The 24300-nt window shown below is 38.2% G+C and overlaps 1 protein-coding gene across 2 annotated transcripts; it reads left to right on the forward strand.

The window, feature by feature from the left end:
* Positions 1-354: 354 nt before the first annotated feature.
* LOC123878332 (conserved oligomeric Golgi complex subunit 7) lies at positions 355-14383 on the forward strand. 2 transcript variants are annotated; one of them, XM_045925510.1, is made up of 17 exons: positions 355-466; positions 555-641; positions 973-1053; positions 1546-1719; positions 2084-2230; positions 3090-3207; positions 4850-5019; positions 5353-5454; positions 6163-6295; positions 7492-7625; positions 8729-8863; positions 10389-10587; positions 11374-11544; positions 12612-12706; positions 13162-13245; positions 13543-13636; positions 14209-14383. In XM_045925510.1, exons 1-17 carry the CDS (start codon positions 464-466, stop codon positions 14313-14315), a joined length of 2034 nt encoding a protein of 677 aa, XP_045781466.1. In that variant the 5' UTR covers positions 355-463; the 3' UTR covers positions 14316-14383. The 2 variants fall into 2 exon arrangements, with proteins under 2 accessions (XP_045781466.1, XP_045781467.1); XM_045925511.1 differs by lacking the exon at positions 13543-13636.
* The last annotated feature ends 9917 nt before the right edge of the window (positions 14384-24300 follow it).

The raw sequence follows: 24300 nt of genomic DNA on the forward strand, positions 1-24300 counted from the left end.
GGTGAAAGAACCTCACATGCTTTAAATTGTACACTTAATACTAATATAATTATCATATAATTATAATTATAATACTGCCTGCCTGCCTACCTGCCTGCATTTAATTGACCAATAAACCACATACATGACGCATACGTTATTAACTACCAGTGTTCCACATAAAAGTATTAGGTAGGTATAACTTGAAATGTACGGAACCCTTCGTATGCGAGTCCGACTCGCACTTGACCGGTTTTTATAACTTTGTGCCATTATTTCTATGGAGCCGTCGACTCTCAATGTTTGACACGTTTACAATGTTACCCGTGTCGACTGTATGCAGTTGACATTGACATTTTACATGTGAACTTTGCACTAGTAGACTTGCCTGTGTGCCATAGGCTCACTTTTTACAAAGTGTTACTTTGTTTACAAACAAAAAGTTAAAGTGCTTTACGGATTACAATAATTTTACCTAATAAAAATGGTTTGTTGTCATTTAGCTTATTAACCTGGTCACGAACTTTCATACACTATAATTATTTAAAAAAATTTACCTGTAAAATTGTCGGCAGGACTTGAAAACATTTTCGGATAATGATTTTGACCCCAAGAAATGGATTAATAAAGCTTGGAGTACCAGTGAGAATCAAGAAAGAGAGGTAACAATGTAATTTTATCATATATTTAACATTTCCCATTTCAGCTCAGCCATAACAAAATTTTATGTTTTAAAACACTTTACTAATCTCATGTTTTATATCCTGTAAAAACAAGGAGTTCTCGGGTAATTTTCAAAAACGTAAATCCATGAAAGCAGTACATAATAAAAGCGCGAGCGAAGCGAGCGCGAATTTTTTAATATATTTATTAAAAAAAAAAAACATTAGTATTAGCTTTTCAGGGCCAAAATTTGGTACTATTCAGAGATGGCTTGCATTCTATATGTATTTTATCTTGAAAATCAGAGTTCTCAATCAATTACATTTTCAGATATTTGTGGCTAACACGGTGGCCAGGCTTCAGCTGTACATGAAGCAGCTCAGCAACTCCCTTGATGAGACTACTACACAGGTATATTGTTGTTCATCATCAAGTCATCATGAATGATGAATGAAATATACTTCATCGTACACCATTATAAAAAGAAAGACAAAAAATAAACAACTGTAAGCGTCACTCAGAAAAACAAGTTATTTCATTACTTTTAACGAATTATTGGAATGTCCTCCCAAAACCTACGTGTAGAACACAGGTTCAATACGTAGAGGTTATCTGAGAGTTTTAATCTAAAAAATTGGGCAAAATAAATAATTTCATTATAGCGTGATTGCTATCATAACATCTTATTATCCAGTTAACAATCTAAACACTCTCTCTGTCACTCTCATCTGAAAATATGCAATAATGGTTCAATACAATAAGTGGCTTTGTGGCTTGCTTTGAAGCCATCTCCAAGCCAAGTTTGTAGAGAAAACATAGTACAAGAAAGTTAGCTTAGCTGAGCATATCATAGCTCAATGTTGATCAGTCACCCTTCTTTAACCCGCATGGTTTTGGCAACAGATAGTGTCGTCCATACCACGCGTGCTGCAAGATGCCTCAACTCTTCAGCTGGAAGGTGCGCTGCTGCAGCAGAAGCTGCTGGCGTTAGAGCAGCAGGTGCAAGGAGTGGAGGAGCAGACGGGACACTCCATCCAGAGCTTGCAGAGGATCGATCAGCTCAAGAGCAGTTTAGAGGTATGTCAACTGTCCGTCCGTCTGTCAAGAAAACCTATATGGTACTTCCCGTTGACCTAGAATCATGAAAGGCAGGTAGTTAGGTCTTATAGTAAAGGATTTAATCTGAACACTGAATTTGTGGGTACATCATTTAAATTTTTTTTTTAATATGTTTAAATTTTCAAAGTAAGATAACTATGATAACTATACCAAGTGATGTATCATATGAAAGGGCTTTACCTGTACAGTCTAAAACAGATTTTCATTTTTTTTTTATGGATAATAGTTTTTGATTTATCATGCATAATGTCGGAAAAAATACCTGAGTACGGAACCCTCAGTGCACGAGTCTGACTCACACTTGGCCGGTTTATTTTTTCAGAATGCAGCTTCAACACTTCGCGAAGCAGACAAATGGGTGGCTTTAGTTACTTCGTTGGAAGAAATTCTGGAGTCCGGAGTGTCCACACAGAAGGACAAGCTCGCAGAACTGGCAGACCAAGTCACAGCAATGACTGCTAGCCTGGAGGTACAACTTAGTTTTTTTTAGAGTTCCTCAAAAGGAAAAACGGAACCCTTATAGGATCACTTTGTTGTCTATCTGTCCGTCTGTCGTGCCTGTCAAGAAAACTTATAGCATACTTCCCGTTGATGTAGAATCATGAAATTTGGCAGGTAGGTAGGTCTTATAGCACAAGTAAAGTAAAAAATCTGTCACACAAAAAAATCAAAAATGTATTCACGAAAAATTAAAATTACTACTAAAAACGATGACGCACTTCGTTATTAAATTGCAGTGTTGCAAATAAAAATGTTAAAATATCTTGTACGATGGTACGAAACTCTTCATATACGAGTCCAAAACACACTTGACCAGTTTTTTCAATTTGTAGTCTAGCGCTTGTTTGCAGTCACACTTACTGGCAAGTGATGATGCTGTCTAAAATCCCTGAGGTATATGGCCACCTCCCGGTTTATGCCATTTCGCTGCAACATACATATTACTATCGGATGCCCGCGACTTCGTCCGCGTGGATTTAGGTTTTTAAAAATGCCATGGGAACTGTTTGATTTTCCGGGATAAAAAGTTGCCTATGTCAATTACAGGGACGCAAGCTACCTCGGTACCGAATTTCATACAAATCGGTTAAACGGATGGGTCTTTGAGTATCTCGTGGGAACTCTTTGATTTTTCGGGATGAAAAATAGCCTATGTCCATCCCCGGGATATAAGCTAACCCTGTACCAAATTTCGTCAAAATCGGTGTAACTGTTGGGCCGTGAAAAGGTAGCAGACAGACAGACAGACAGACACACTTTCGCATTTATAATATTAGTATGGATATGTAGATTAAAAATACAATCGTATGTAAAATACGTATTTACAGGTGCTGAGCGATTCACCCGACTACGAAACAAAGAGGTTACAGCTGGAAACTCTGTACAATAGACTCGAAGCGGCCATCACGCCGCCCTTCATCGATGCGTTAACACAAATGGACGCCGGTAAGCACCACTATCCATATCATAAATGCGAAAGTGTGTTTCTTTATTGGTTTGTCCTTCAATCACGTCGCAACGGAGCAACGCGTCGACGTGTTTTTAGGGTTCCGTACCTCAAAAAGAAAAACGGAACCCTTATAGGATCACTTTGTTGTCTGTCTGTCTGTCTGTCTGTCTGTCTGTCTGTCTGTCTGTCTGTCCGTCCGTCCGTCGTGTCTGTCAAGAAACCTATAGGGTGCTTCCCGTTGACCTAGAATCATGTTTGGTAGGTAGGTAGGTCTTATAGCACAAGTACAGGAATAAATTTGAAAACCGCGAATTTGTGGTTACATCATTTAAAAAAAAAATCAAAATGTGTTTCAATTTTCAAGGTAAGATAACTGTACCAAGTGGGGTATCATATGAAAGAGCTTTACCTGTACATTCTAAAACAGATTTTTATTTATTTTTATGCATAATAGTTTTGGATTTATCGTGTAAAATGTCGGAAAAATATTCGAGTATGGAACCCTCAGTGCGCGAGTCTGACTCGCATTTGGCCGGTTTTTTTTCATGGGTACAGTTAAAGACCTGGAGAGTGACATGGCTACTTTTTATCTCACGGGATTTTTAAAAACCTCAATCCACGCGGATGAAGCTGCGGGCATCAGCCAGTATGGAATATATAAAAGGTGACTGACTGACTGACACTGATCAAACAACGCACATCTCAAATTACTGGATGGATCGGACTGGGCATGCCTATTATGACGTAGACATCTTAGAACACCCACCACCCGGCACCGCACCTCTTCCTGTGTCTTACGAGGTGACTAAGGGAATATAATACAGAACGAGTAGCAGCGTCCTCTGTGCTACTACTACTTCTACTGCGATCACCACCCTGTCTGCCCAGCGTGGTGATTTTTTGACGTGACAACGTCTTATAATTCGATAGAGCCGGCTGCACGCACGAAAAAACATGACTCATGCGGCGTTACCTCGCTCTGAGGCGTTCCATGTAAGGCTTGAAGTGCAAGCGAGAGCGCGGAATGAGCGACAAAGAAGCACAATCGGCCTTTGTTGTCACGTTCAACTATCGTCAGTAAACCGACTTTACAGACAACCAATTTTTTTTTAAATTTACAGACCATCGCTTGGCTACCAAGTGATGATGCAGCCTAAGAGGGAGCGCGCTTGTCTAGAAGTTGCCTATTCACTCTTGACTTGTAGGTCGACACCCATATTCAGAGTGGAAGGGAAACTGATGCCGGAAAGGCGTTATGGGCAAACCTTCCCGTTGGAAGAGGCCTTTTTTTTTATTCACTATAGGTAAGCGCTTGACCACAATCATACCTGATGGAAAGAGATGATGTGGTTTAAGATGGGACGCGTTTACTTAGAAGATGCCTATTCACTCTTGTTGTAAAGATACTCGGATTGTAATTGGTAGGAAACACAGATCGCGGAAGAGTATTCCAAACCTTAGCCATGCGTATGAGGAATGAAGACGCAAAACGTTTCGTGCGTGTAGATGGAATGTCAACGACATAAGGATGGAAACTCGCCCGACGTCTTGCGGTTCGGTGGTAAAATTTAAGGGGGAACTTCACCATTTAGTTCAGCTGTGGACTGTTATAGGCTATTGATGATGATGAGTGCACAGATCGCACGCGCGCTTACGTGGCCGTGTTCCACGGCATGGGACGCGCGGTGTCCGCGAGCCGCGGCTGGCGGCGCGCGGCGGCCACCACGCGCGCGCACAGCTGGGCACGCGCCGCGCAGCACGAGCTGAGGCCGCTCACCACCATGCTGGCCGAGGACGCGGACAAACAGGTCATATTGAGAACGAGAGTTGCGCTCGCTTCGCTTGCGTTCTCTTTTAATAAAACGACGTTTAGTTTTGGAATGTTTTATTCACAAGAAAAAGGGACAAGCATATAGAATATTAAGAGCATATATAGAACACATTTTTTTATTATAAATGGAAAATATTACAATAGAACTTAAAAAGCTAGCTTATCTAATTACTATACAAATCATAATCGTTTATTTAATGTTACAACAAATATATTAATAATATAATATAATACAAATTTAGACGCCATTTCTAACACTATACCTACAAGCAAATAAACAAAAAATTACTAAAATAGTTATTATTTGCAGGTGGAATGGCTGACTTCGGTGCTGAAATCTGACACACCCTTGGGTGAACTACTGAGATTGTATACAGACTTGTTGCTGTCTTTGGACCCCTCGCCGACTAAGGTAAGCTCTGTCTGTCTCTATCTCTCTCTAGTTCTCTCCCTTTCTCTCTCTCTCTCTCTCCCCATTTCTCTATTTCCCTCTCTCTGTCCCTTTCTTTTTCCCCATTTATCTCTCGTTCTCTCCCTACCTTTCGCTCTCTTTTATCTTTCTCCCTCCCTTTCTTTATCTCTCTCTCCCCCTTTCTCTCTCCCCCCTTTCTCTCTCCCCCCCTTTCTCTCTCTCCTCCCTTTCTCTATCTCCCTCCTTTCTTTCTCTCTCTCCCTTTCTCTCTCCCTCGATTTAAGGTTACGTACTAGAAGCGTGCCAATGGTAACCTATTACTAGGCCTCCGCTGTCCGTCTCTGACTATCTATCTGTTAGCGGACTGTATCTCGTGAACCGTAAGAGGGATATTTAATTTTCACAGAATGTGTATTTCTATTGCCGCTATAACAACGAATAATAAAAAATTCAAAACGGTCGCCGTGAAAATTTTAAATACCTAATTAAAAAAGTGTTGTTTCTTGTACGATGGTACGGAACCTTTCGTTTGCGAGGCCGACTCGCACTTGACTGTTTTTTTTAGCAAGAAACAGTTAAAAATTATTTTGCTATAATCCGCCAACACTGTTGGCGGATTATAGCAAAATAATTTTTAACTGTTTCTTGCTAAACATGAACTTCCGCAAAGTAACGCCTGATTCTATCCAATGTTTTTTTTTTGTTCAGATAGTGACAGCAAACTTCAAGCTCTGTCAAACTCCTGACGAAGGAATTACATTACTTATCGATCTGAAATCCGATATCGATGAATTTATCAATTGTATCAGAAACCTCATAGACGCGCCGAGACCTAACAAAGGTAAGCATCCACACTTTTGTTTTTTTCTCTCTCGTCTGGCTTTACAAAGATTAGCCAATGTCAAGTTTGTAGTTATTTGTAACAAGTTAGTTAAACTATACAAGTATGGACCCCGTCTGTGCCGGCGCTTGCCGACACACGCACGGCACCCCCTTAGAGCGCTTTCCAGTCAGTTTTAACAAAAAAAACACTCCAAAAAGGCAGAGCACGCCCGCCAGCCAACACCAACACAGACGAAGTCCGCATCCATACTATACTCTTTCCATGGAGAAAAGTTAGTATATTCTATCTCTGTTACGTAATACAAATGACAGAGACAAAAACTCAGTGGGCGTTAACCATTTTGAGTCACCAACCAATCAAAGAAGAACCTATGTTTTCGAATTGAATTTCGAATGTTTTTTGAAAACATAGGTTCTCTAATAGAGCAAGTAAGGAAGAAGAGTGAATTTGTCTGTGGTGGCGTTTGTTGGCGCGCGTGTTGTGACTTTTTGGAGTGTTTTTTTGTTAGAAGTGGCCGGTTTTTGTGTCCCGCTGGTGTTTATTGGTGGTGGAACTGACCGAGGAACTGACTGAGAAGCGCTCTAAAGGGGCGCCGCGTGTATGTCGGCGGGCGCCAGCACAGACGAAGTCCATACTTATACATATAGTTTTCCTAACTTGTAAATAACTACACACTTGACATTGGCTAATCAGTGTAAAGCCAGACGAGAGAAGAAGAAGAGTTAGCGTATATTATTGTTATTAGTAGCTAGTATTATTACCTACTAGCTGTGCCCGCGACTTCGTTCGCGTGGAATAGTGACTTTTCGCGCTTTATATAGCCACGGACGCTCAGGCGCGAGGCGCCGTGATTCTTTAAATTGACATAACTTTTTTATTTATGAACCGATTGACATGAAATAAACACTAAATCCTAAGTGAAGCTTACTACAATATATTAGTGAAAACCGTATCTAAATCGAATAAGCCGTTTCTGAGATTAGCGTGCACAAACACACAGACAAACAGACAAACAGACAAAAAAAAAATTAATTACAATTTCGGGTTCGGCATCGATATAATAACAACCCCTGCTACTTTTTTTTTATATATTTCCATTGTACAGACACCACTTTTCTACAATTTTATTATATGTATAGATTTTGAATAAACGATTTTGATTTTGATTTGATAAGTGCAAAAGTGTGTTTTAGAGGAACTTTTGCCTACTACATTACGTGAGCTGGGGCGAGCTATCTACGCGCCTCTCAGGGAACTCATGCCCAAATACACAGACCTACAAACTTCACTGTTCCTGAGCTGTTTGGATGACCCCATGCTTAAACAGGTGCGTAAATTACCTAATTTTTTTGACGTGACAACGTCTTATAATTCGATAGAGCCGGCTGCACGCACGAAAAAACATGACTCATGCGGCGTTACCTCGCTCTGAGGCGTTCCATGTAAGGCTTGAAGTGCAAGCGAGAGCGCGGAACGAGCGACAAAGAAGCACAATCGGGCTTTGTTGTCACGTTCAACTATCGTCAGTAAACCGACTTTACAGACAATCAATTTTTTTTTAGCCATGCTAATCATGACTAATACTCCCCTTTCCCCTCCAAATAAGCGTAAAGCTTGTGCCAGGAGTGGGTACGACAATAGTGCAACGGGTGGGGTTTGAACCGCCGACCTTTCGCAATTTAGTCCGCTCCTCAACCGGTGAGCTATCGGGGCTCTGTAACAGATAATATATTTTTTATTCAAATAAACTTTTGCAATTACTTTTATTTATTTATTTGAACATCTTTATTGCTTAATTCTATGACCAAGAATAATAAAAATACAGGATAGGCCTAAAACAAATGTGACCTTATATAGTGAACTCTATCAGGCATACTTAAAATTTATAATATACTAAGATGATGCCCGCAGCTTCGCCCGCGTGGATTGGTCAGATCCCCTGCAGCATCAGGATTAAGGAGTTGGAATCCAAATTTTTTATGGAACAATGTAGCAAAGTTCCTCTATCGATATAAAATAAAAATTACGCAAATCAGTTCAGAAATCTCGGAGATATCTGTGCATAGGTAGAAAAACACAACTCCTCCATTTTTTAAGTTGGTTAAAAAAGTAGCCTATGTTACTCCTTGGTTAATCCTGTACTTGTCTGTGAAAGTTCCATCAAAATAGGTTCAGCCATTACGAAGAATAGCCTGTTCAAACAGACAGACACTTCAATTTTATTTATTAAATTATAGTATAGATGATACTACCCATACTTAAGAACTTAGAGAACTGAATGTATACTAATGTATTTTACAAGGGTTATTTAGGTTTGCTATTTGATTTGCATGCAGCTAATTTCGTAATGTAAATTCCGCTTAAGAAGCATCGATTTTATCAAAGTTTGGTGCTAAGAGGCTTGAAGACGTGTAATTTACTTAATTCCAGGAGGATCTTCTAGAATATTCTAGAGCTATTCTCTCCATAGCTGAGAGAAGCGAGGGCTGGTTCAATACAGCGTATACTAGAGGCAAGAGCATCGCAGGCCAGGCTGTCTACCCATACTACGCTCCTGCGGTGGAGGTAAATAGTCGTTTCCTTTTTGTTTTTGTTGTTATTGTTCGCTTTCTGACTAGACTGAAATGTACAGAGCGCACTTTTTTTTTTCTCTCTCTCGTCTGGCTTTGCAAAGATTAGCCAATGTCAAGTTTGTTGTTTAAGTAGTTATTTGTAACAAGTAAGTTAAACTATACAAGTATGGACCCCGTCTGTGCCGGCGCTCGCCGACATACGCACGGCGCCCCTTTAGAGCGGTTTTCAGTCAGTTTTAACAAAAAAAAAACACTCTAAAAAGGCAGAGCACGCCCGCCAGCTAACACCAAGACAGACGAAGTCCAGAGCGCACTTTGACTTTGCTCAGAGTTAAGACACTGTTAAAACGAGACAGCGTTATACCGCTGGCATAAATCTGTCTTATTTTAATCATAAATAACATTCCCCTTTCCCCTCCAACTTAGCGTTAAGTTTGTACCAGGAGTGGGTACGACAATAGTGCAACGGGTGGGGTTTGAACCTTTCGGATTTCAGTCCGCTCCTATAACCGTTGAGCTATTGAGGCTTTCTTCTTTCTTTTTTTTTTAACTGAAGCTTAAATCTGAGCAAAGTCAAAGTACGCTAGCTCTATAAATCTCAGCTTTAGACCCTTATGGCGCCCACTTTGCTTTCCTCTCAACTACCTAGGTTAGGTCATTATGTGATTTTGATACCCACACTGGTACCGATTCTGTTGTCTTTCTCTAAACTTTTAGAGTATCTGCGTCCTCCTCCTTTCAATTTTGTTGAAAAGGGACAGAACATGAATTTTACATTTAAAGACTCTAAATTTTAGTGCACGCTATAAATTTAAACTATAAGCTCGCGACTGGCAGCTAAAGTCTTCTTATAATGTAAAGGATTATATAAATTATACGAAAGCTTGGGAATGAGTTGCCAGTCAGCTTTGATAGTTCTAATAAGTTTATGTGATTTTGTAAGGTGATAATAAAAAAAAAAGAATACCCGGCTGAGTTTGTTGTGGGCTCTTCTCAGACTTGGGCGCGTTTGGAACCCTCGTAGCTTTAGTTTTAAGTAACGTAATTAATTATCACCACTATATCGTACAAGTTTAACAATTTCGACCATCAAAAGGAGTACAATTGTATCGACTTTGAATAAATGATTTTGACTTTTGTAGATAACAGTGGTACTGTTATCCTTTCTGTTCATCTATTTAGATGCATTTGGCGTCTAAATTACTCCCCTTTTTGCTAGTTAAATATTTTAGTTAGATACTATACTCACCCAGAAATGCCAAGCCGTATCTAGTTTAAATTAGTCTAGCCTAGCTAGTCCAATTTCATTTCTACCCACTTTGTTACTGTATGAGATCGCAATAGGTCCTTAATGTATAAGATACCTATTGTTTACTACTCACAAGTGAATACTTAATGAGAATAAAGTTTCACAGTATATTGCTCTTCCTAATATGGTTCCTTGGTTAAAGCTCTTTGACATCCTGTTTCTATAGTCAGAAGCGAACCAGCATTAAAATGAATAACTTTGTTGTCAGGCCTTCACGTCAGGGCTCTTGAACCTAATAACGTCACACACTCGTCACATCGAAAGCGCGTTTTTGTCGTCAGTGCGCGCCGGGCAGAGCGCAGGTGTGCTCAGCGAGACTTTCCCCGCCGCACTTCTGCTGGAGAGTGGTGTCACACAGCTGTTGAGTGTGCTAGCGGATAGACAGCGGGTAGAGGAGGCTGACCAAGGTGAGATATGTTGATCCGGTTCGAAGGACCATTATCGTTCCCCGTCGCATACCTGCTGGAGAGTGGTGTCACGCAGCTGCTGAGTGTGCTAGTGGACAGACAGTGGGTAGAGGAGGCTGACTAAGGTGAAAGAAATTGATCCGGTTCGAAGGACTAACATCGTTCCCCGTCGCATTCCTGCTGGAGAGTGATGTCACGCAGCTGCTGACTGTGCTTGCGGACAGACAGTGGGAAGAGGAGGCTGACCAAGATAAGATATGTTGATCCGGTTCGAAGGACCATCATGGTTCCCTGCTGCACTCTTGCTGGAGAATGGTGTCACGCTACTGCTGAGTGTGCCAGCGGACAGACAGCGGGTAAAAGAGGCTGACCAAGGTGAGATATGTTGATCCGGTTCGAAGGACCTTCATCGTTCCTCGTCGCACTCCTGCTGGAGAGTAGTGTCACGCAGCTGCTGGCTTCCGCATCCGCTACCGCTGCCGTACTTGATTGAGAGTAGGAGTATTGTCTAATTGTCGACAAGAGTTCGGCATGACTACGACCAGGGTACGACACGACTATAACAAGAGTACGACACAGCTATGACAAAAGTACGATATGACTACGACCAGAGTACGACACGACTACGACTAGAGTACGACACGACTACGACAAGAACACGGCACAACTATGCCAAGAGTACGACACGACTACGACAAGAGTACGACATGACTACGACAAGAGTACGAGACGACTGCGACAAGAATACGACACGACTGATATATATTAAATAATGTTGTGTTCTAGAGGACAAACCGCAGCACCCTCTCCTAGACCTCCCGACCCTCGTACTGGACGTGGACGCACGAGACTCGCGCAGGGCTGCGCCCCCCAGCGTGGCGGGGCTCCGGCGCGCCAAGGACGCGCTCAGGAACCTCGCACGGTCTATACTGAGGAACCCCATCGATGTACAATTGGGTAAGTTCAAATTCAAATTATTTTTATTCAATTAAACTTTTACAAGTGCTTTTGAATCGTCAAAATAATCTACCACAGGTTCGGAATGCCGTTCCTACCGAGAAGAACCAGCAAGAAACTCGGCGGTTGCTCTTTTCAAATGTACAATTTACAATATGCCATACTGCATACAATCAATTGCAGCGCCGTGTATTGCTGGAGCGAGTCAAATCCAAGCTTTTTTGTCATTTACATAATCTTCGATTGTATAATAAGCTTTTTTCAGGAGCATACTTTTAATAGATTTTTTAAACTTGTGTAAAGGCAAGTCTAAAATTGATTGTGGAATTTTATTATAAAATATTGCACTCATTCCCACAAACGACTTTCCCACTTTCCTGAGGCGGAGCGTAGGATATGCGAGCCTATTACGGTTTCTAGTTTGCCGGTCGTGGAAATCACCGATTTTTTTGTAACTATGAATGTTTTGTCGTACAAAAATTATATTAGTGTAAATATATTGAGAAGCTACTGTAAGAATACCTATTTCCTTAAATTTCTCTCGTAGGGAATCGCGCGGTTTTAAATTATAGATTGCGCGTATTGCCCTTTTTAACCCCCGACCCAAAAAGAGGGGTGTTATAAGTTTGACGTGTGTATCTGTGTGTCTGTGTATCTGTGTATCTGTGCATCTGTGTATCTGTCTGTGGCATCGTAGCGCCTAAACGAATGAACCGATTTTAATTTAGTTTTTTTTGTTTGAAAGGTGGCTTGATCGAGAGTGTTCTTAGCTATAATCTAAAAAAATCGGTTCAGCCGTTTAAGAGTTATCAGCTCTTTTCTAGTTTTCTTGTAGAAAAGAAGGTTAGATAACCGTTAGGTTCATAATATTATGTCAATAGACAAATGTCAAGCTGTCAAGATGGACGTTGCCTAAATACATAATTATTTATTTGAAAATGATGTTTTGGAAAACTCAAATACTTTGGATCGTCGGGGGTGTTATAAATTTTTAATTTACACTTGTTTATAATAGGACTTGCGGCCGGGTTCTGACCAGTTTTTTTAAGCTATATTTTGTTGGTTAGATAAAATCCCTCAGCTGTCAGTATGGCATAACAACGATGCGTTGTCAACTGATCTACCGGACTTCGCGCTCTCCCCACAAGAGTACATCACTGAGGTAAGTCTAGCTTCCATCATGGAATGCATCATCACTTACCACCAGGTGATATTGCAGTCAGGGGCTAACGTAATGGAATAAATATAAACCGGTCAAGTGCGAGTTGGACTCGCATATGAATGGTTCCGTACCATCAAGGACAAGATATACCTAACACTTTTATTTAGTACTCTGCAAGTTAATAATGGTCTGCGCCATCTATATGTGATTTAGTGAACTTAATATTTCGTAACCACATTTTTTTTGTGTGCACAAATAACCATTTTACGGTTTTCGGATTTTTCCTTTACTTCTGCTATAAGACCTACTTACCTGCTAAATTTCGTGATTCTAGGTCAACGGGAAGTACCCTATAGGTTTTCTTGACAGACAGACAGACAATAAAGTGATCCTATAAGGGTTACATTCTTTCTTTTGACGCACATAACCCTAAAAATGATTTTCTCGTGTTTCAGATCGGTCAGTATCTAATGACTTTACCCCAACATTTGGAGATGCATTTATCCGAGAAACAAGCACCCTGGCAGTTCCTTACTGAGGTATGTATTTATTTAATAATATTCAAAATTCAAAATATTTTTATTGAATTAGACTTTTACAAGTTCTTTTGAATCGTGAAAAGCATCTACCACTGGTTCGGAATGCCTTTCCTACCGAGAAGAACCAGCAAGAAACTCGGCGGTTGCTTTTTTCAAAGATTTAATATACAATATTATGCCATGTATAAAAGCAATTGAAGTCCTGGTTGTAAGTGATGATGCAGTCTAAGATGGAAACAGGCTAACCTGTTATATAATAAAAAAAAAAAATATTTTTAATGCTATTTCTATTCGTAGCTATGCACGCACACGTGCGAGGTGTACGCACAGAAGATCCTCAACATACGCAATATGGACGCGCTCGGCACCAAGCGGTGCCTCACAGATATCCGTACGTATTATTTTAACTATTACTTTATTTTGAGCCTCGATAGCTCAACGGTTGAGGAGCGGACTGACTTCCGAAAGGTCGGCGATTCAAACCCCACCCGTTGCACTATTGTCGTACCCACTCCTGGCACGAGCTTTACGCTTAATAGGAGGGGAAAGAGGAGTCATGATTAGCATGGGTAATATTCTTTATAAAAAAAATTACTTATTTCATCCACATTTATTACTAAAAACCTCACACACACGCACCACGGGTTCCGTAGAGCAAAAAACCGTAGAAAGAAATCACGCATTTAATTTTTTTTTTGTGATGTAACCACAAATTCACGGTTTTGGATTTTCCCTTTACTTGTGCTATAAGACCTGCCTGCCTTTCATGATTGTCGGTCAATGGGAAGTACCCTATAGGTTTTCTTGACAGACACGACAGACGGACAGACGACAGACAACAAAGTGATCCTATAAGGGTTCCGTTTTTCCTTGAGGTACGGAACCCTAAAAATGAAACATCACGAACAAAGCGGCTAGAAAACCTCACGACTTTTTACTCTAATTTAGAATTTGGTTTGACAGTGTACTTATCCAGCGTGGTGGACGACCTGGGCAGCAGCATCACGCCCGCCTTGAAGAGTCTGGAGAAGTCTCTACGAGCGACCACGCCTTCTGCGCAAGTAGAATAAACGCTATCCAAATATTATACTATGTAATGAAAGTTATTTATTGAAATAAAAATATTATATCAAATGCATAAGTTTTTTACTTCGACCATATCATCATTAATTCATCGCCAGCTCATTTCAGTCAGTCAGTCAGTGTCAGTTGTGGGCATGTCTCCCACGCTGGCCAAGTATAGGTACTTACATGCCTAGGACTTCGTCCGAGTGGATTAAGATTCTCAATCCCTTGGGAACTCTTAGATTTTCCGGGATAAAAAATAGCGTCCAAGTCTATTTATATTTAGGGGCATGCTGCATGAGACGGGCCTGCCCGCGAAATTCAAATTTTAATTTGGTTTTTCGCAATTTGTAAACTAATACGACAAAGTAGGCTTATGGCATTCGAACAGCGCCAATGGCAGTATCATTTACACAGGTTTATATTAAAATGTTCGGTTTAAGAAATTAGTCATAATAATGAGTTTGACGTGAGTTACTCACAAATTAGTCGATACTATAGCTAATTTCTTAAACGGGACCCGTTCAAGTAAAGATTTTTATATAAACCTGTGGAGATGATACTGCCATTGGCGCTATTAGAATGCCATAAGCCTAAATTGTCGTATTAGTTTACAAATTGCGAAAAACCAAATTAAATTTGAATTTCGCGGCCAGACCCGTATAAGGTATTATATCACAGTTTAAGGGTGCCTTTTCACCAAAGATGAGCTATGCAGCTATGCTGCGAAGATGTGAAATCTACGCTACGAAAATATGTGACCGTTTCCACCAATACTAAGCTATGTAGCTGTGCGAGGAGGATGTGCTATGAAGATGCGCCGCCGAAAAGTAGCTGCGCGAGAAAGATGCGCATTAGGGTGGTCCTTATTCCTAAGAAAAAAATTTTTTTTCTTAAATTTCGCGGGGCACCACGTTATTTGATTATATACCATTAAAAAATATTTCAGTATTTTTTTTGAATTTTTTAAATGACAATTAGAGGTCGCTACCAAGGTTTGAAAAAACAAGTAAAAGGTCAATTTTTTTTTTTTGTTTTTTAAATTTATTATTTTAGGGCATAGATAATGGAGAGATATATCGATATCTGGCTTAGTAATAGATCTACAATAACAAATAATAATAGAATAATAGGCGTAATACGTTAATATGGAGAAGTGCTTATGGCTTATGATTTTGTTTGTATGATCGGTCCAAATCTCGACGCGTCGGTACAGATGAGAGGTCGAGGGGAGGCAGGGGAAGAACCGATTGTCTATGTGAGCGCGTAAAATGTAAAATAAACACCTAAATGAAACCATAATTTGAGCTTTCCTTCAACGCTTTTTGAAAAAAAATTGACAGCTGGTAGCGACCTCTAAATCCTAACAAAACAAAAAACAAAAAAAAACTTATTTCATATTTAGAGGTATATAATCAAATGAGAAAGTGCCCCGGGGATAATTCAAAAGTCGAAAAATAAGGACCACCCTAATGCGCATACTGTAGGTATTCTGCTCTGCACCACTGTCGACGGCCCATAGCAGGCATCCATAGCACGCAACCATAGCACGCATCCATAGCACGCATCCTTCCATATAAAAACATATCCCAGTTGAATCTGTTTCCACAAGTGCTAAGCTATGTGCACCAATGAATATGATTGGTGGATATCAAACGCGTCCATAGCAACGTAGCATAGCACATCTCTGGTGGAAAAGCAGCCTTACGAGTACATCGTAAAACTGTAGTAATATAATAGGGAGAAAGGGACTTCGTCTGTGTTGGTGTTAGCTGGCGGGCGTGCTCTGCCTTTTTGGAGTGTTTTTTTTGTTAAAACTGACTAGAAACCGCTCTAAGGGGGTGCCGTGCGCGTGTCGGCGAGCGCTGGCACAGACGGGGTCCATACTTGTATAGTTTAACTAACTTGTTACAAATAACTACAAACTTGACATTGGCTAATCTTTGTAAAGCCAGACGAGAGAGGAAAAAAATTATAATAGGGAAAAAATAAAACAAGTTCGCTATTCAAAGTAACTTTATTCGCAGTAGTGTTGCACACCGAGGTCGCTTCACGCCGACGCTCCTAACTAACTCCATCTATTCAACCTTAATGCTGGAGACACACCCACAACTCGCCACGCGAACCGACGCCACTTAACGCGAGTTGACGCAAATCAAGTGGCAATATTGTCATATCACAAACAACGTGATCTTAACATTATTATGTTACTAGCTATACCCACGACTTCGTCAGCGAAAGCGAAAGCAGAATTACCACGGGATTTTCAATAACCTAAAGGTTATTGAAAATCCCGTGGTAATTCTGCTTTTTCGGGATAAAAAGTAGCCTATGTGTTAATTTAGGGTATAATCTGTCTCCATTCTAAATTTCAGCCAAATCCGTCCAGTAGTTTTTGCGTGAAAGAGTAAGAAACACACACACACACTTACAAACTTTCACCTTTATAATATTAAGCTCTTTTCAGACTGCGCTATACTATTGTGATATATAGTATAGCAACTAAGGACCTAATGCTATACTATATAGCACGGCGTTCGCATTACGCGATATAATCGCAAGCATTTATAGTAATTAACTAGCTGATGCCCGCAGCTTCGCCCGCGTGGATTGGTCAGATCCCCTGCAGCATCAGGATTGAGGAGTTGGACTCCAAATTTTTTATGAAACAATGTCGCAAAGTTCTTCTATCGATTAAAAAAGAAATGACGCAAATCGGTTCAGAAATCTCGGAGATTTCGGTGTACATAGGTAGAAAAACATAACTCCCTTTTTGAAAGTCGGTTAAAAAAGTAGCCTATTTTACGCCCTGGTCAATCCTCTACTTGCCTGTGAAAGTCCCGTCAAAATCGGTTCAGCCGTTCCAAAGATTAGCCTTTTCAAACAGACAGACAGACAGACAGACAAAAATTTTAAAAACGTGTGATTCAGTTATGGTATCGTTCAAATAACCATATGAGCTTAATATGAGGTAGTTATTTCGAAATTACAGACAGACACTCCAATTTTATTTATTAGTATTAGTATAGATTCGTTTCGCTTGAGGGTGGTGCGCGATATAGCATATCAAGAACTCAATCAACGCACGCTCAGTTTTATAGCGTACTAACCGATGCCCGCGACTTCGCCCGCGTGGATTCAGGTTTTTTGAAATCCCGTGGGAACTCTTTGATTTTCCGGGATAAAAAATAGCCTATGTGCTAATCCAGGATATTATGTATCTCCATTCCAAATTTCAGCCAAATCCGTCCAGTAGTTTTTGCGTGAAGGAGTAACAAACATACATACAAACACACACACACACACACACACACATACAAACTTTCGCCTTTATAATATTAGTGTGATAGTAAGTCAATAATATATCGTACAGTGAAGTGTGAACGAATGTATGGTGCGCGATATTGTTGTGCTATAAACTATATGCTATTATATTATAGCGTAGTCTGAAAAGAGAGTGTGATAAGCGTTGTGTTAACATGGCAGTTTTGTATGAGAGACAGCCAATATATGGCGAAAGTTATATAGCCTATTATAATATGTATATTAAATAGGATAATCACAACTTCTATGCTAGCCCTGGCCTGCAAATTGCAATCGAGTAGAAGAAACTAAACTAAACAAATTGATTAGTGTCGTACACAATACTGCAATTTGATTTGACTTCGCGCATTGCGAGGCGTCTTAACTAGTAGCGGGTTATAAGTATGTCTCCGCCTTTATAATTACTATTAATAACCATTTAATAATGAATGAACAAAGCGTTATTGCATTATTCGTTGATAATTTTTTTGTTTTTATTTTATTAATAATAGCTCAAGCTTTTACAGAATGTTATTATGATACTACTGTTTTAGAAGCATTGAGTTTTTATGGCAACATTGAATTCAAAATGGCTGTATTTTTGAAAATTAATTATTTGTCATTTGATATTAAAACGACCTAACCTGCTCTTTTGGGCATCTTTGACATGATATATTTTAAGTAAATAAAAAATACCTACTTATGAATATTTATAATTCAAACGGACATTTCTAGCTTAATAAAATATGGAACAAAGAACAAAAACAAAATTATGATTTATTACCTAACTTGTATGAGGACATAATTTAATCAATTTAGGTAATTTAATTAGAAGGGACATAATTATAGCCCAATACATTGATTAAATTAAATAAAGGACTAATTAAATTAAATGACAAATTTAATTAATTAATATTGCAAAAAAATATTTAAGTAATGTTTCAGAACATTTAAAAAGCTAGGGCCCTTCAAATAATTCAATTCGAAATCGCAAAGGGCCTCTGTATGCCAAGCGTCTAAAATTGAAGGTAGGTACACGACAGAATTAGGAAGGCCCCCTTTTAAAAATCTACCGGGGGCCTCCGATTGAAATACTTCACTTATTCTTTGTAAGTGTTATTCACACAAACAAATTTCGTTTATTTTTAACTAAAACACCTGCACTTTAAGCTAATAATGTCTACAAATGCTATGTTAAAAAACAAGTAATAATTATTAAATTCACCCCTTAACAGGTTAGTACAAAGATATAAACCTGTATGTAAAATTTAAAAATTTGGTCCTATGATTCGTGGTAAACTATTGACAAGACACTGAGGGACCGAAAAAAATATGGTATGGTGTTGTATCGGAATGCTAAACCTCTTGGGGTACGATATTTGAACTTGAGAGAGAGTATCGTACCGTCACGTAAGTTGTCGTTAAGAGGTTCACTCTCAGAAGATTTCTATATTATTTTCATTGAAACAAACAAAAAAACCAGAGACTTTAAGACGTGATACGGTCTATATTATGTTAAATAACAAGTGAAAACCCTCTAAAATTAATTTACGCATAGTATCAATTAGTCTGAAAATAGTTTTAGTTAATTTTAAGGATCTGACAGAAATGAAAACACTAAATAAACTATACAAGGGCCTCACAAAATGTCGGGGCCCTCGGAAAATTCTGAGAAAACGCTTCTTGGAAAATTGTAAGAACTAATCTTTAACATTTTTTTTTACTTTTATTACATTTTTTTAACAGTCCCAAAGTGCACAAAAACTAATTTTACTTTTAATTTACTTATAAAAAGGTTGTTTTTAAATTTGTATTAAACGATGACACTGCGAAAAACTTCTAAGCACATATTGATTCAAATATTTTCAAGGCTTCTTCGTATACCTTTTAAAACTTTAGAATATAGCAATTAGCAGCTTCCTTGAGTGACGATAAGCTGCAAACACATTAATGTGTTGTGGCTGCAACAGGAAACGATTAAGGTGCCTACGCACTCGAACTGAACTGCAGCGGAACTGCGCGTCGCGGCTGGAGAGAATATCGTGCGAGGCGCTGCCGCGATGCGCAGTTCAGCTGTAGTTCAGTTCGAGTGCGTGGGCACCTTTAGACTCGTACCTTTATATTATGAAGACATATTTATTAGCTTATTTCTCGTTGATGCTCGAGGCACATTTCTATTGGTAGATCATCGCATTAGATTGCGTCACAAAACACAACAACACAATAGTGTGACTGCACCTTTAGGATGCTTTTGTACTAGTTCTATCCGTACCTATCTGAGAAAATTAGATAACTATAAATGTTATTATGTGCCAACAAATACAAACTGTAAGTAATTATATATTTGTTTTATTAATTGAAGCAATATAAAATGTTTTAATCTTACTTTTTATTAAATTCAATTTTGGTGTTTTAACGCAGTTGCGAGGAGGTAGCTTTTTTAAATACATAATATACATTTTCAATTTATCACTCTTATTGGACATAGAAAAAAGAACATTATACCTTAAAAAAATATCTTTTTAAACGTTTAAGGCCTGGATACGCACCAACCACGGGAGGATGCCAGGTTAAATACACTCAAACGCGTGGCTCCAAACTGCTTGTTATGTTTATGAATTTCATGTTGTTACAATCTTCAAAAGAGTTATTTCTTATCTGTCCAATAAAAGTTCACAATTTTAATCTATTGTCTAATTGAATTGCACTATTCCAAACAAGATTTTAGTGATGTAACAATACAAAGTGAGGCCTCTTTTAAATTCCCAGGCCCCTAGATAAATAATTGAGCAATATACAATCGCCATTAATTGCTTTAGTGTCGGGGCCGTAAAATGTCAAAAAGGTCTTTAAAGTGGAGATATTTATTATTAAAATCTAGGAATAAAGTCCCACAACACACAGTTTTTCTTAACACTATAAACCAAACCTCCACGCCTAAATCAAGCCTAAAAACACGGAAATATTTTACAAAAAAAAAAAAATATATACCGAAGTGATCAAATACTTTTAATTTAAGTAGAAATATATATATAGAAATACATGACGAATTAAGAACTTCCTTCAATAAAGTTGCTCAAAATAATCGGTCATTACCAACAAAAGCCGTTGCTGCTATGTAAAATGTGGAAAATATATAGTATAGTGAATATTTTACAGTCATTTAGAAGCATTTTATATAACGACGATCTACTTTATGAGTTTAGTAAGTAGGTCTATAATTTGCAAAAAAAAGATGAAGTAGCTTATTGAATAGCAAAAAATGATTAGTGGATAAGTTTTTAATTATTTAAGAAATAGAAACAAATAAGCAACAACGACCAACTCCAAACGGTACAGTAAAACTAATTTAAATTATTCATACACAAATTTAATTTTTTTGGCTTGAATCGCAAGATGAATATGACGTCCAAGCCCTTGAAAAAATTTAAAAGAGAAGCCTCAAAAATATTCAAGCAGCCGAAGTTAAGTTTAAGTTAAGTTCAAATTAAGCGGAGCGGAGCTCATAAAATCACTATGATATTATCTTTGAAACATTATTGGATGCAAAAAAAATGAGTCTTTATTTTCTAGTTAGCAAGCCCAAACTTGTTATAATAATTAAGGATTCACTTGTAGGGTATTATAACCTGCCCATTTATTAATTGCGCGCCATTTTTAAGTAGTTTTACTGCACCTTTCTCCATCCGTCTCACACCAAACCTTGTATCAAAAGACGCAGGGAGCGCAGCACAACACACTACTGACACTACGCTCTTAATATATTTATTATAATATTTAATTCGTATAGAAAAGTTATTGCATGGAATACGGCGCCGGGGCACGCCTATACACTATTTTCTTGGCTTACTTAAAAGGTGAAATCTCTTCTCGCAGAAATACGTAATCGACGCGCTATGTATGGCATTTAAGATATATTTATAGTTAACTTACAATGAAACTGTGATTGATTCACATGAAAAATAAAATACAATATCTTAAGCTTCGAAAAAAATTGGTTGTCTGTAAAGTCGGTTTACTGACGATAGTTGAACGTGACAACAAAGGCCGATTGTGCTTCTTTGTCGCTCGTTCTGCGCTCTCGCTTGCACTTCAAGCCTTACATGGAACGCCTCAGAGCGAGGTAACGCCGCATGAGTCATGTTTTTTCGTGCGTGCAGCCGGCTCTATCGAGTTATAAGACGTTGTCACGTCAAAAAGGCCGCCGCTTACGTGTTTCTGCGTGAAATTACCTGCAGTTTACTCATCTTTTAAGTAAGCTAAAGAAACATAGATTATACAAACAATTTGCAATGTGCTTTACTTACAAATTTTTCTTTAAGTATATAAAACTTTACTTATCTAATAATACACACATTAGGAGATATTTTTTTTTACGAGAAACGCTAAACGTTTTCCGTGTAAGCAGTTAAGTGGTGGAGTAACTAGACGGTTTCTTATTGATTGCCAGATTTAATGATATCTTGATGAAATAAGATAGTCGTTAAATAAAAGCTGAACTAGCGATTAAATAATTCTATTACTGACTGCTCGATTTACATAACAAAAGTCATAAATTTCTTGAAATTTTGGAGGCTCATTAAAACGGTTTAGCGGGCCCCAAAAAAATATCTGAAAAATATTACAAAAACAATTATAACTTATAATCATTACAAGTAAAAGCAGTTTATTGAAGAACCACTTTCCATTATTATGATATATGGAATCCAATTTAAAACCGTCCAGTCCCCAACCGGCGATATTAAATTCTCAAAAAAGGCTAAATTCGTCAACGCTAGGACGGGGGCACGAATGATTTCTTGGACGAAGCGAACGGGAGCGACATCGTGAGTAGAAAAACGTAAGTAAATCACACGGCTCGCTACGCTTTGGTCTCATGCACATTTCCATTCAAGTAAATAAACTTCAACGCTTCATAAAATTTCTGTGATCCATTTAAATTCACACAAACAATCTTCAAACTTTTATATTTAATCTTTTTTTCTTCATTTTAATCTTTTTTTTCTGGTATATGTCCAATGAAACGAAGTGGAGCGGTAAGATTCAGCAAATCACATTTGCTGAGTAGGTACATCTTTGCTCTACTCCGCTGAGTTGACAGAGACTCCTAGGCTGTTTCAAATTGCGCCTACTTTTAACAATAATAACTCTTTTAAACTATTATCTTTTATCTTTACCTGATTGCACAATTCTAGTATGAAAACAGGCGAATTTTACGTTTCATATCCCAGTTATAATTTGAATATCATAGAGAATATGAGCCCAACTAGTACGCGTCACAAAAGTTTAAACACTACGTGATGAGACGATAAGTTTAGCGGCCAAACCATTATTTGTTTTCAGCACTTGATGCTACAGTGTGTAATAGGTAATTAACTTTCAGGACCTTAGATAAATCACAAAAATTGAGGTCAAAAGTGAGATAACATGAATGGATATATTCATTCGACCAAATTATTGATAAAATACAGTCAAACATTTTACATTTTTATTAAAGTCATGCAAAAATACCATTTATATATAAACTCACTATGTATACACAATAGATACACATGCTATTTACATTGCACTAAGCTACAAATACAACTGGACTGGTGCTCTATTTATTTATTTATAAAAGCCGTGTCTATACTCCATACAGTCTATATCATACAAAAAATTAAGTGGACCCAGCCTGCTTTGGAGCTGTCAGTCTACTAACAACATGTAACAACAGCAAAATGTATGTACATTATATTGAAATTTGAAAACCCTTTAATTCTAGGATATATCATTGGCAGCTGTCAGTGAATTAATTACAAATTTGGCAACACTATACAAGCACAATAAATGGATTTTACATCGATAGAGCCCGCCCAAAATATCATATTTATACAAAAGTATTCACTTCAACTTTAGTTTTCAAGTAGGCATATTTTGTTTGTTGCAGTGTGTAATTTGAGCACAAAATACAATTAAAAAATATCATAATAATGTGATAAAATTCAGTTGCAAAAGGAGTTAAGTTAAGAAATTGTGTTGCGATTTTTTTGGGGGCCCGAGATACTTTCAGGCCCCCAAAAAATTCTCGCTTAAAATATCATAATAATGTACTAAAATTCAGTTGCAAAAGGATTTGAGTTAAGAAATTGTGTTGAGAATTTTTTGGGGGCCCGAGATATTTTCAGGCCCCCAAAAATTCTCGCTTTAGATTTGAAAAATCTGTCAGTTAAAATATGAAAACTACCAAAACAGTGAATTCTAGAGCTTCAAAATTTTCGATAAAAATTACTTTCTTGATATCAATACTTTTTGTGGATCCCTAAAACCGCGGGAATGCGTACCTTCTAATATTTTTTGTAAGCTGTGCTTTTATCACTAAAATGAAAACAACTGACAATTTATGTAGAAAAATAGGTAGGTACTAATAACTCGACATTCTATAAAACTTATTAGTATATAGAATGTCTACTTAATACTAAATAAACTAGGCTTTGCGATTAACTGGAATTACTGACAAGTTATCTGATATGCAGCTTAGGTACCTAGCAGGCAGATTTAGAACACTTCGATAAAATAATTATCGATCAATTCGGTTAGTTATCGTACGAGAATAATCGTATCGACAGTGAAATTGTCAAAACCGAATCGAGCCAACGTAGATGCCGTTCGGTCCTAGAAGATTCATGTAGAGTGCCATCATATAAA

Source organism: Maniola jurtina, chromosome 26, assembly GCF_905333055.1.
Source record: "Maniola jurtina chromosome 26, ilManJurt1.1, whole genome shotgun sequence".
Lineage (NCBI taxonomy): Eukaryota > Metazoa > Arthropoda > Insecta > Lepidoptera > Nymphalidae > Maniola > Maniola jurtina.

Excerpts from the sequence above, each read along its gene's own strand:
- LOC123878332 (XM_045925510.1), top strand. Across the intron at positions 6,296-7,491 it reads CGCGCCGAGACCTAACAAAG|AGGAACTTTTGCCTACTACA; the intron begins GTAAGCATCCAC and ends AGTGTGTTTTAG. Across the intron at positions 8,864-10,388 it reads ACTACGCTCCTGCGGTGGAG|GCCTTCACGTCAGGGCTCTT; the intron begins GTAAATAGTCGT and ends CTTTGTTGTCAG.